We start from the raw sequence: 14382 nt of genomic DNA, 5'->3' as shown, positions 1-14382 counted from the left end.
CCTAAACTTTTCGAAACAACTTGAGAGTTGAAATACTAAATACTTATATTATTATTCATCATACTCCTTTAAAAATTTTTTTCCTTTTCCCCCTCTCCCGCTTTGAATAATAAAAAAATTAAAAAATAAAAAACTCCTTTTTAAATAAGCGTTATAAGACACTGTTGATAATACCAGGGTAGAGGAATTGCATTGAGTGTCTATTAATTTAGGGATTTATACTACTTTAGTACCTAATGAGGATTGAGGAGACACCCTCTTATTATAGAATTTTTCCAAGGAAGTATCTTCTCATTCTTGGAGTCCTACAACATGACTACTCTCCACTCTCCATTGTCGAGGCTTAAAACCTGCAAAAGAGTTTCTCTAGGATTTATACTTCACTAAATGAGCATTTGGACTTGAGTTTCCTCCGCTAGGAACATCATGTTGAGGCTTATAACCTGCAAAAGAATTTCTCTTAGATCGATACGTCACTAAAAGAGCATTTGGAGTTGGGTTTCCGCGGCTTTGAATATCATGTTAAGGCTTATAACCTGTAAAATAATTTTTCTTGGATTGATACGTCACTAAAAGAGCGTTTGGGCTTGGGTTTTCGCCGCTAGGAACATCATGTTGAAGCTTATAACCTGCAAAAGAATTTCTCTTAGATTGATATGTCACTGAAGGAGCATTTGGACTTGGGTTTCCGCCACTAGGAACATCATGTTGAGGCTTATAAACAGCAAAATAATTTCTCTTGGATTGATATGTCACTAAAACAAAGTTTGTGCTTGGGTTTCCGCCGCTAGGAACATCATGTTGTGGCTTATAACTTGCAAAAGAATTTCTCTTAGATTGATACGTCACTGAAGGAGCACTTGGACTTGGATTTCCGTTACTAGGAACATCATGTTGATGCTTATAACCCCCAAAAGAATTTCTCTGGGATTGATACGTCACTGAAGGAGAGTTTGGACTTGGGTTTCTGCCACTAGGAAAACCATGTTGAGGCTTATAGGCTTTAAAAGAAAATTTATGAGATTGATACGCCATTGAACGAGTGTTTGGATCAATGGCCAGACCCGAAGGAAATAAAACGATGGTAATAACGGCAAGGAAAAATGTTTTGAATAGCTCCATTGTTCTGCAATGTCCCTAAGGTTTATTTGACTTGTGCAATGTTTCTAACTTGTGACAGATTCATATAATATATATAAATAGAGAGAGAGAGAGCGAGAGAGAGAGAGAGAGATCACATGTCTTCTATGCAACAAAAGAGTATAACTATTTGTCTTGTCTATTTTATGGTAAGACATTTGAGCAATAATGGGTTGAAATGTTTTTGCTTTAATACTCTTTAGTGAAAGATCCTTTTGGATGCTACCTCTCATTTTACATTAATGAATTTCCACAAACTTCATGATTATGGTACTTAAATGGCTTATAAAATCCCATAAATAAAGCTGCATATCAACCAGTTTGTTTGCAAACTCACCAAGGATGGGCATGTATGAGCTCGAGTGTGGCTTATTTACGTAATATATGGGTCATTCTTAAAGGACATAAATTTTCTCTAAACTGGTATGGAGAAAATATCCTCCAACCCATGTAAAATAGTGTCAAATGTCTATAAACATTTAAAAATGTATATTAAATTTAGTCTAAAATAATAAACTGCTATTAATAAGGTTAAGAATTTAATGTGCATTTTAAATGTTTATAGACCCTTAACACTATTTTACATAGATTGGAGGATATATATTTCCTCCATACCGGTTTGAAGGAAATTTCTGTCCATTCCTAAATACAAAATTATGTTCAATTATTAAATAAAATATACTTATTAAGTACTTATTAAATATTTGATAAGTACCAAACTTACTAAGATCCCTAATTATGGTAATTAAACAAGTAATTAGATAATTAAAGCATTAATATCATTTGATTCTCTTAAGAACTTAATTTAATTCAATAACATTAAAACCTGATTCTCCAATTTCCAACGTTTCATTCTTGAAACAAGACAAAAAAGTGATCACATATAATCCGTTGCGGTAGACAAAAAAAAAAAAAGGCCAAGATTTAACCTAAACAATCTCTAACTAAACTATGTCATATTATTTCTAAAGCTAACATTTGATTTTGATGCCGTCTAATTCTGGTTGATATCTCCTCTAACCTTCTTCTCCAGAGCTTCTCAAAACTGAGCAGTTTCATTGATCTTCTATTTCTTTCAAAATTTATCATGCAAGGCCAAGTTTTGAATTGTCATTTTCAAATTAATCTCTATCCAGAGATCGCTGGAGGGATGGTGCCCATCAGCCCTAGAGATTTCTCTCTTACCACCTCCCCTCTCTTCTCCCGCTTTCCTTCATATCTCTCTAGCTCTGATCTGAAACCTCCCACCCGGCAACTACCGTTGCTCTAGGTGGTGCAAACAGTGGCCGGAGTTGCCGGCCACTCTCTCCTCCCTCAATCTTCTCCAACTCTCAACCCATCTTTTATCTCTTAAATCTCTTCCTTTCTCTCTCGAAACTCATTATCTCACGCTTCAAAATCCATTAATCTCAAATCATGACCAAATCAACACCCATCACAACAGAACGGCAGAATACAAAATCACAAAAACAAAAAAAAATTCTTTTACCTTCTTTCTCCTCTTCACCTTCATCTTCTTCTTCTTCTTCTCTCTCTCTCTCTCTCTCTCTCTGATTGAAAGGCAATAGAAGGAAATGGGTTTTGCAAGACAGACGGCATTAAAGAGTGTTAAATCTCAACCTTTGTTTTTTTTTTTTTTCTATTTAATCTCAACCAGCGAGAGATTTAACAGAGATTAAACAATATTAGATTCATTATTGCATTAAATGCTAAGAAGATGAGAAAAAAAGAGAAATGATTAACATTTTTCTCATATTTTTTTTCTCCATATTATCATACAAAATTATAAATTTAATAAATCAACTATTAAATTTGTGGATCTACCGTTAAATTTGTATCCGCTTCACAGAAGTTGAAAAATATAATGGCTCATGGTTTTTTGATACTACATGGTCAAATCTCATTGGGTGAGATTGGGTCTATTTCAAAGTTGCCACACCACCTTCTAGAAGGGTTTTCAAATTATATTGCCAAGTTTGGGCATGGGTTGGGCTATATGGGTACTTAATGGGCTTTGTTTTACCTCATTGTAAGCCTTATTTTGGTTTAAGAAAATTCCTATTGGTTCCAAACGGTCCCTTATTTTTTGGTAAGCCTAAAATTGGTTCTTAAGTCTCATATGGTGCAAAAATTTTGTCCAAAACAATTATGGGTCGAGAGAAATTAACCATTAGATTTTTCAACTTATGTGAAGCCCATGTCATACTTAAGCCCATGTCAACTTAGATTTCTCAACTTATTGGAAAACAATGGTAAGTTTTGGAAAAATCATTGGCTTTTAAGAGAGATAAATTATAAATTCTATCATGTCATATTTAAGGCTTGTAAAAATTATGAAAAATCACATGTTCAAAACATGAAAAACATGAAAAATGAATAAGGTCCAAGGTTTACCTTAATGAAGATAGAACAACACCTTCTCCCTCAAAGATTGGGGTGGTTGAGGTGCATGGGATGAATGAGGCCTAAAGGGGCATGAGAGATGTATTTATAGGAATGGGTGGAGTGGATAAGATTGAATGACGTGGCTAATAGGTTGAATTTTCTTTTCATGCTTTTATCGAACGTTCGGTGTACGGTCTATGGTTTCACCCGAACGTTTTAACAAAAATCGAACATTCGAGTCTACGGTTTACTTCGAATGTTACAGGGGGACTTCAAACGTTCAACCAGGGTTCACAAATATTTTTAAATAGTTTTGGGATTTTTGGGAAAGACATTTCGTACGTTTTAAATTAATAGTGTTGTTTTCTATAAAACTTGATCGAGTTGGATTAAATGTATTTTATTCTACATTATTATTTCGAGGTATTACAAGCCCGCTCCTTTTCGGTGGCTTGATCCTCTATAACCATTTTCCAATTCGATTAGAGAATAATATTCTCCAAATCAATTATGTAATTCTCTCCAAAACAATTATGTAATTCTCTTTTCATTTTATAACCACAACCAACTTGTGTAAAATGCTTTAAATCTATAAGATGTGTGTGCAATCAAATTCTATTAAATTACCATTTTTTTTTTTTATTGCAAACTATTTAGTGATGGTGGAGAGCATATTACGGGTGTTGGCAGAGATGAAAAAACAAAATTTGCAATCCGAAGCCAGCTTTTTAATGAAAAGGATTGTGTTAGGAAACCCAATTTTTATTCATTTTATTATATTTGGAGGTTGATCCACTCGAAGTGATCATTTGGAGCCTCAATGCCATAAAAAAAAATGATTTATCTATTTATATTTTGATTTACTGATTTTCTAGCAATTGAATGTTGGGATTGCGTAAAATTCAAAAAATTTACTTTACACCGCGGAAATAAGAAAATTCCCAAGACCTTGAGGCTTTAAAAGAAACATGGCAAAATTTAAAACAAACATATAAGTTAACGTTACTTAAATGTAGCTTCTACCTCTCCTAGGTGTTGGGGCATAAGACTGTGCATCCATTTTTCAAGAAGTGCGGCTCATCCCATCGTGTTCATCATCTTCCTTGTGTTCTTTGTGTTCTTGGTGAACATGAAGAACTTCTTGATAATCTTTATAATGTTCTTGAAGAACATCTTGATAATCTTGAGATTCTTTAAGAACTTCAAGATATTTAAATAATTGAGAACACAATTCCTCAATTAAATCTTCTTCTTGATGACTGAATAACTGTGAATGTGGGTTCACAAAGTTTTTCTTAGGGACAAGAGAAAAATTAGAAGCAAAAGCTAGAGAGAGAATTCTCTCCCTAGGCCGTGTATTACTCTCTTGTGGGGGAGTGGAAGTATATATTGCTTCACTATGACACCTCTATATATAATACTGGAGTCCTTGGAGAAGTAGGAGAGTAAACCACGTAGGATTGTGATTAGAAATCCCAGTCCTCATGGAAGTCGGCCAAGGAGGGTAGAAATTACTCCCCTTGCCAGTTGCCACTCACAAAAACCGGTCATGGCCTGGGAGAATATTATCTCTCCATGCTCCTAGGGCTAGGGCTTTAGCCCAATGCTCATTTGACTTAAGCTTAGACCTGTAGAATTAATTCTATTGAGCTCAAAGCTCATGCCTAAGTCTATATAAGAATTAAAACCATAAGTCCAAGGCTCCTTTTAATTCTTAATCCTACATGAATTAAATTATGGGCTCAAAGCTCTATATAATTCCCCCAGTCCAATTTTTTCCAATTAGCCACTTAGATTAATAAATCTCTTTGGCTCATGTTTTATTAAGTAAAACATCCCAAGTAAATAAATATTTAACTAAAGCCAAATATAAATATTATTAAATTTACATTAGCTCAAAGAGAGACTTAAAAGAAAAAGAAAGGAAAAGAAAAGGAAAAAAAAAAAAAAAAACCCTATTAGCTCTAATATGCCTGAGACCATGTCTACATCAATCATGTCACACGACTTTATTTAATCTCAATTAATTTCACTAAATAATTGTAACTACACTATAATAAGTATTTTTTATTTAATCAATTAATTCTCATGATGTACTTATTTATTGCATGCTACCCTTCCATAAAATCATTCTGGTTGAACTAAAGTCTATGTACTGTTACTTTGTTCGCTACCTCTTTTCCTTGTGTCATTGATTTAAATTCATGATCATCTTTATGTACCTTTGTTAGAATACGTTTTACCTTGTACATATATAAGTTTCAGTATACCCATTGAAACACTCAAACTCGAGTTTCACGATAATCTTTTTCATTAAATCTAAAACAAGGAGAATATTCCTTGTCACTTTGTTATTTGACAAAGAATTTGGATTCCTTCTCGATGTGAGTGTTCCCACAATGCTATATATGATTATTCAACATATCGAGTTTATTTCAACTGATGATAAGTCTCACTTTTTGATACATCAAAGTAACCTATATTTCACATCTGAATTCACAAACTCTTCAGAATTTAGAGTAAATGCGAGCTATAAGTTATCATGCACGTACATCATTCGTTATAACAACATTTATAAAACAATGACGACTCACTTGGTCTATTTAGTGGATGGCACAACCCCGCCAATACCTCAATATATCAACCCGAAGCTAACCCACTTCTCCTAACCAAGATAGGTCATTAAGGTTCGATATGTTATAGTCTAAATGAAATTCCCAATTTCATTTACAACTACAAATATTTTATTTTATGGGCAACTTCACTTTAGGCCCATGAATTATCACGCAATTTGACAAGCTCTTCCCAAACTTCAAAGCTTCTCAATTTAAACCTTAAACTTTCAATTGCAATTAATTTAAACCTATTCGTCAAATTTTAAACGTTAAAAGTGAGACAATGAAGTTTTTACCCCTAATTTTTTTATAAAATTTTCAAATTTACCCTTAATTCCAAATAAAAAATTAAAAAAAAAAATGAAAATCATGGATATTTTGGTCTTTTTAGGTATTGCCGTTAGAAGTTAACAGCTAAATCTGACAGAGTTCAAATTGACTGCAATTGAAAGTTTTAGGGTTCAAATTGAAAAGTTTTGAAGTTTGGAGGGACTTGTCAAATCGCGTGATAATTCAGGGGTTTAAAAGTAAAGTTTTCTCTTTATTTTATAAGTTGCAAGAACTTTTGACTACAATCTTATGTGTGATAATTCCCTTTTCCACACTATAGCTTAAATACAATGCATTTTAGAGATCTCACATCCATGTAATTGAATAATACACAATCATATATATATATATATATATATATATGCGCGCTATGTAAGAATATAAGTATATATATCCATTGTTCTGTAATAATAATAATAGTCAAAGAGTAAATAATATTTATCAAAACGGTTGAGGAGTTCTGGACACACCAACTCCAACAAAGAAAACCTTTAGTCCTAATCATGGTGCTGACAAATCAGTTATCGTGTGGTGTAGTAGCAATGTGATGATTATTGCACTGTCTGGGGGGATATTAGGTAGAGTGTTAGATTTTTTTAAAACGGAAATTTTTATTTAAAAAACGGTTAAATATTCTTTTGTACTTTAAGGTTTCAACACTTTTTTTATTTTTTATTTTATTAGAGTTTCATTTTTATCACATGACGTATTTGTGACTTTTATAAAAATTAAGATGGTACTTCCGTTAAAATTTCGTCTAAAACTTAACAGAACACCATATCAACATCAATCAAATGTTGTCACGTATCATATAATTAATTTTTTTTAAAAAAATATTTTTAACAAAAATTAAAATATTAAAATATATATTTTTTCTTAAAAAACAAAAGAAAAGAAAACTGTAGCCACCCTCGGCCATTTGGGGGTGGCCCAAGGAGCCCAATCAATCTCCAAGCGTTGGCACTTTAAGACACTGATGTGTCTGGTTCTATACTGCCTGAACTTGGACTCTGTTGAGCTGAGGAAATTGTATTTGCACATGAACAAGCTACCTGGTTCAATCCCTCCTCAAATGGGAAAGTTGCAAAAGTTCACAAGCTTGTTTCTTTGGGACAATTCACTGTTTGGACAAATCCCAGTAGAGCTTTCCAATTGTTCATCGCTTGTGGTTCTTGATGCCTTTGCCAATGGTCTTTCTGGAGAAATCTCGGGTGACTGGTTGCGGGTGGACAGACCAATTTTTTATTTTTTATTTTTTTTTAAAAAATATATATATATATATAATTTTTTAATCTTTTTAATTTTTTAAAAATATTAATTATATGACATCTAGCGACATTTGATTGGTGCTGACGTGGTATTCCGTTAAATTTTGAATAGAATTTTAATAGAGGTACCATCTTGATCTTTATGAAAACCACATGTACCTCTTATGAAAAATGAAACCCTAAGTAAGAAAAAATTAAGTGTTGAAACCATAAGAGCAAAAGAGTATTTAACCATTTAAATAACTTATAAAACAAAAATTTTTAAAAAAAAATTTCTTATAAAAAGGATTTTTTTTTTTAAAGGTTTTTTTAGAAGTTTTAGATCATGTTTGGGATTGCGTTTGAAAAATAGAGCTTTCAAGTCAAAAAGAGCTTTTGGGCAAACTTCATTTTTAAGCTTTTGCTGCGTTTTGACAATTTTTAGGCATTTTGGACCCTTAAAAATGCTTTTAATTTTTTTTACCAAACGAGTAACTTTTCATTCAAACGAACTTTTAGAGTGTTAAAAGTACTTTTAGGCCCCTCAAATGCCCAAACAAGCCCTTAGTATTTTTTGTTTTTATTTTACTAAGGGTAGTTTCGTCAATATGGGGACATTGACAATGTTTTGGTAGTTTGAGAGGGACATTGTGACAAATGAAAGTTTGGGCGAACATTGTTAATTGAGTGGTAGTTTGAGGGGGTATGTGGACTTTCCCCTACAATTAATTTGTTTTAATCAAGATCCCTAATTATGGTAAACAAGTAATTAAAGAAATCAATAATATCATTTGATTCTCTTTGGAACTTAATTTCATTCAATAACATTAAAAACTGATTCTCCAAGTTCCAAGTTTCATTCTTGGAACAAGACAAAAAATGTGATCACATTAAATAAGATAATCAAACAATATTAGAATCATTCTGGAATATTGCATTAAATGCTAAGAAGATGAAAAGAAAATAACAATAATTCGCGTTAATATTTTTCTCATATATATATATATTTTTTTTCTTCATATTATCTTACAAATTCAATAGATCAACCACTATATTTATAGGTTTGCTATTGAATTTGTGTGCGTTTTACATAAGTTCAGAAATCTAATGATTAATTTGTAAGAAGAGATGAGAAAAATATGGAAGAAAAAAAAACCATGAATCTTATTTCCACATTCAAAATGAGGAAAAAAACCAGTAGCATTAAAAACTGATTTTCTAACATTCCATTCTTGAAACAGGGGTAAAAATCCAAAGCATTAAATAAGAGAATCATACAATATTAAAGCCATTTTTGAATATTGGATTAAATGCTAAGAAAATAAATGTTTTGAGAATATTATTTTTAACCCATATGAGAAATATGAAAATAAAATCTAGTATTTTTGCTTATTTTGCTTAAAATGTTCCACGCCGATTTGTCAACTTCTCATTGGAGGACACAAAAGTTTTAGTGTGCTCCCAAGACCTTATGAAAATTATGTCCTCCCGAATTAGGCTCCCTCTTGGACTTGCAAGGAGGAGAAAGTGGGTACCTTTACGTATAACTAGAAAAACTTTATGGCTAATGGTTTTTTTATACTACATGGTCAAATCTGATTGGGTGAGATTGGGTTTATTTCAAAGTCGCCATACCACCTTCTAGAAGGGTTTTCAAACTATATTGCCAAGTTTGAGCATGGGTTGGGCTATATGGGCCCTTATGGGCTTTGTTTTACCTCATTTTAAGCCTTATTTTGGTTTAAGAAAATTCCTATTGGTTCCAAACGGTCTCTTATTTTTTGGTAAGCCTAAAATTGGTTCTTGAGTCTCATATGGTCCAAAAATTTTGTCCAAAACAATTATGGGTCGAGAGAAACTAGCTCACTATGGTCATAAACTTAGGAAAATTGGTTTTTAATGGTTATGTTCGGTTCCAATGGCCCAAAAACTTTCCTTACAAAATATTCTCTATAACCTCATAAATAAGTTTCACAATTTTATGAGCCCATTTAGTATTCTTTCTCTAATTTATTCATTCAATTAGGTTTTATGAGTCAAAAACTTTCATTTTATTTTTCATTTTTGGTTTGATGATAATATTTCGTTCAAAACTCACTTTCATGAATTTTGATTTATATATATATATATATATATATATATATATATATATATATATATATATATTTTAAATATTTCAATTCAACGAAGACCATTTTTAACATGTTTTAAGTTTTGAAAAAACAAAAATAAAAATTCATGATTAGTCTAAAATTCTAAAATTTTCTTTTTATGGCTGAATATGTAAAACATCAATAGCTAATTAAAGTAAATGAACCCTAACAATGAGGAAGGTTCATGACAGCTCATCTCGATCTAGATGAATGATAGAGACATAACTTTAGTCTAATTTTTCTCTTATGTGGTCATTTAAAAAAAAATATATGAAGTAATAACATCTTATGTGGTCCTTTTTTATTTGACTTTTTTTATAAAAAAAAAAAAAAAATGGTATTTTTCTTGAGAATAATGATCATTTTTTTTTAAAATAAAAATTATAAAATGACTATTTTTTTTTTTAAAAAAAAGAAAATACAATTTTTAGTTTGTATTTCGAAAAAAAATATGATCACATAAGAGAAAAATTAGACCAAAGTTTACTTATTCTTGATTCAGGTTACTTATTCTTGATTCAGCACATGCAATCACCCAATTATGGCGGTAAAAGTAGCGATACCTTCTTCTTTGGTCAACGCGGCATTTGCTTTTTGTTCAAGAATGGTGAGCATTACGCAAGCTGAAGATATTGAAACCATTCGCCAGGTTCATGCAAAGATACCTAATTACCAAAAGTTGACCAAATCACTTTGCCAATTTGCAAGTAAGACCAGAAAAAAAGTGTAGCAAAATTAGGCCCCAATCCACCATTTATCTCTCACCTATTTATTTTCGTATGCCCCTGTATTGGGGAAATGATGAAGGCGTTAAAAAGACTTGAAACTCCTTAACTCGGTTTTCATTGAAGCCATTAAAGAAAGTACAGATTTCTCTTTTTCTTTTGTTTTTTGTTTTGCCTTTTTTTCCGGCTGCTTACAGACACACCAGCACGAACCCATATTGCCCTCCGTGATGGATGCAACTTCTACAGAAAGGACACAATAGTAAATACAATACAATCACTTAATGCGTTTTCCCCCATAACCTTCCTTTCAGGAAGAAAAGTCAAAATGGTTTTCTCAATACCACGAAATTGACAACTAATGCGTTTCCTCTAAGGAAGCCATGAATTTATTAATAAGCCTTCTTGCACACTCTCCATAGCTCCCAAGGATTGAATAACCAAACAGGAATCATGAAGAGCGCAAGGCCGGACCGGCGAAGCTTTATACTTTCTTCCTTCTTCTTCATCTTGTTCCTCTGCGTCTTAGCTTCCATCAATGAAGTCCGATTCGATAGCCTGCTCAAGTTTGGCCAGTGTGCACTATCCAACACGCCTTCATCAAATAATTCCTCGCCCTCCGCTAATTCTTCCCTGGACGACATCCGGATACTCATCGGCATCCTCACGCTCCCGGACCAGTACAACCGCCGCCACTTTCTCCGCCTCATTTACGGCACCCAGACCCCAGCGGGCGCCAGAGTCGACGTGAAGTTCGTCTTCTGCAACCTAACAAAAGAAGACCAAAAGGTACGTACCATACTTACCATGTTAAGAGCATGTTTAAAATTATATTCGAGAAATATAGCTTTTAAGTCAAAAAGTGTTTTTTAACAAAAATTTTATTTTAAAGCTTTTGTCAAAAATGTATTTTATCCATTTTTAAGGCATGTTTGAGATTGCATTTGAGGGGTCTAAAAGTACATTTAACACTCAAAAAGTTAATTTGAAGAAAAAAAGTACTCTAAAAAAAATTAAAAGCACTTTTAATGGTACAAAAAGCCTAAAAATGATCAAAACGCACTTTTGGCAAACACTTCACTTAAAAGTTATATTTATCAAATGCAATCTTAGAGCATTCCCAATAGAGGAGTCAAATAGTACTTTTATCTAAAATGATTAATCAATTTGTAAAATACCCCCCAAATTGGATTGGCCCAAAAAAAAAAAATGCAAAATTGATATTTGATTAGATTAGCCTAAAAAAAGCTACATATAGCAGCACTTTTCAAGTAAGTCATTTTATTTTTTATTGTTTCTCTCACCTATTTTTTTTTTCCCCCAAAACTTTTCTCACTTTTCAATGGATCATTTTGAGAATATTTTTTTCACAATTTTTAATAAAAATATATTAAAAAGATATTTAAATGATATAGATAAAAATATAGCTAATCGGATATAGGAGGCCTTTAAAAATTCATTAATTAAACTAGATAAAGTGAATTTTGATGAGCTATTTTGCATAAAAATTTAGCTCCTCCATTGGGAATGCTCTTAGGCTTTTTAAACCCTTAAAAGTGCTTTTAATTTTTTTTATCAAACGGGTATTTTTTTAACGGATTTTTTGAGTGTTAAACGCACTTTTAAGCCTCTCAAACATACACTAAAATATGCCTTAAATCGCCGCTTATCCGAAAAGCTTAAACTGAGCATTTAATTTACATATATTTTATTAGGTACTCGTCGCGTTAGAGATAATGCGTTACGACGATATCATAATCCTTGACTGCAAAGAGAACATGAACAAGGGCAAGACTTACACATACTTTTCAAGCTTGCCAGAAATGCTGAGAGACACAGATGAAAATAGCACTACTCCTTACCCTCCATACCATTATGTGATGAAAACGGACGATGATTCTTATTTTAGGCTGAATAATTTAGTGGATTCTTTGAGGGAATTACCTAGAGAAGATTTGTACTATGGCTATGTAATCCCATGCCCTAGCATGGATCCTTTTGTGCATTATATGTCAGGAATGGGGTATTTGATTTCATGGGATTTGGTGGAGTGGATAAGGGAATCTGAAATTCCCAAAAACCACTTGGAAGGGCCTGAGGATAAGACTTTTGGGGATTGGATCCGGGAAGGGCATCGTGGGAAGAACAGGTTCAACGCCAAGTGGTCGATGTACAATTATCCGGAGCCGGCGACGGGGTGCACGCATGAGCTGTGGCCGGACACGATTGCGGTTCATTTGTTGAAGAACCAGGAGAAGTGGATTCGGACGTTGAAGTATTTCAATGTGACTGATAATTTGAAACCATCGAAATTGTATCATATACCTTGAGTCTTGAGGATTAATTAATATACGTATACCCTACAATTTTTATTCTTTTATTTGGAGAATTTAATTTATACAAATCTGGTGGGTGTAATATGATTTTTGACATTTCATGTGACTTTCACCAACCATTTTATTTTATCATGTTTAATGGGAAAAATATTTCATTAGTTTTGTGTCCCGAATTTTTCAAATTAATATATATATTAATTTGCGCCTAGGATGTAACTTTTTGGGGTAATTTCACTTTAAATCACTGAATTGTCACGCGATTTGACAAGCCCCTCAAATTTCAAAACCTTTAAATAAGGGCATTTTAGGAATTTCACACCCTTCCGTTAGGATTTAACAGAAATTCCTAAAGGAATGTGGTAACTGAAATGAAACAAAAGTTCGATACACCAAAATGAGAGACTTTGAAGATTGGGAAGTGTTTGCAAAAGGCGCGTAAGTTCAAGGGGGTAAGTGAAGTTTCCCCGAGCAGTTTTATCAATCACCTCTTTAGCTCTTGAAAACTTGTCTCGCACTCGTTCATCCAAACATAGCGAGCGTTCCTTCTAGTCGCCCTGACAGCTTCGAGAAACCTTCAATGAAGCGTCGGTAGTAACCAATGAGTCCTAGGAAAATCTAAATCTCAAACACGTTGGTTGGCCTGGTCCATTCCACTACCGCCTTGACCTTCTCCGAGTCCACTGCTACACTTTTACCAAAAATCATGTGTTCGAGGAAAGCTTGTCCTTTTTCTTTACGAACAAAACCGGCGCCCCCATGGTGTTGAGCTAGGGCGAATGAACCCCTTCTCCAATAGCTCTTGAAGCTGTTTCTTCAGCTCCTTCAACTCTAACAGTGCCATCCTATATGGTGCCTTCGATATAGGATTGGTGCCTAGTACGCACTCAATTCCAAATTCCACTTCCCTTTGCGGCGGCAATCTAGAGTACTCTGTTGAAAAGACATCTGGGTAATCCCGCACCACAGGGATATCTTGAAGGTCCTTCTTCACTTCCTTCGCCGGAGCGATAAGGAATGCCAAAAACGGTTGCCCTCCTCCAAGAATGACCTTCATGGCCCAAACGGCCGAAAATAGTGGGAAGTAAGGACCTCACTCGTAATCCAACGTGCTTAACTTCTCCTTCTCCCCATGCTTTGAGCGTCACTTGCTTCTGAGCACAGTCGATAATCGCTAAATGCTTTGCCAGCCAATCCATCCCGAGAATAACATTGTAACTATTCATAGGGAGAATAACTAAGTTTGCGGGAAGTACTTTTCCACATATGCTAACAGGGCATCCGCAAATTACAAGCTTACAAACTACAGTTTTGCCTACCAGGGGTTGTTACGGCAAGACCAGTTTCCCGGACCCATCCTACAGAGTCCCCAATAAACCCTTTTGCACTTTTGGCACAACACTGGCATCTGACCCTTCTGCTGCTGAGCTTGAGTGGTGTTCGAGGTACGTCAT

General features: G+C 33.7%; 1 protein-coding gene across 1 annotated transcript; it reads left to right on the top strand.

Annotated features, from left to right (window-relative positions):
* The first annotated feature begins 11048 nt into the window (after positions 1–11048).
* On the top strand, positions 11049–12925 carry LOC132189115 (hydroxyproline O-galactosyltransferase GALT3-like). Its single transcript, XM_059603647.1, has 2 exons — positions 11049–11384; positions 12311–12925. Exons 1-2 carry the CDS (start codon positions 11049–11051, stop codon positions 12923–12925), a joined length of 951 nt encoding a protein of 316 aa, XP_059459630.1.
* Positions 12926–14382: the final 1457 nt, after the last annotated feature.

The sequence above is a fragment of the Corylus avellana genome, chromosome ca8 (assembly GCF_901000735.1).
Source record: "Corylus avellana chromosome ca8, CavTom2PMs-1.0".
In the NCBI taxonomy this organism is placed as follows: domain Eukaryota; kingdom Viridiplantae; phylum Streptophyta; class Magnoliopsida; order Fagales; family Betulaceae; genus Corylus; species Corylus avellana.
The sequence above is the reverse complement of the archived record's forward strand: the minus strand, read 5'-3'. Positions and strand labels throughout refer to the sequence as shown.

Coding starts and splice junctions, on each gene's coding strand:
- LOC132189115 (XM_059603647.1), top strand. CDS start 11,049: ATGAAGAGCGCAAGGCCGGACCGGCGAAGCTTTATACTTTCTTCCTTC. Junction 11,385..12,310: donor TAACAAAAGAAGACCAAAAG/GTACGTACCATA, acceptor ATATTTTATTAG/GTACTCGTCGCGTTAGAGAT.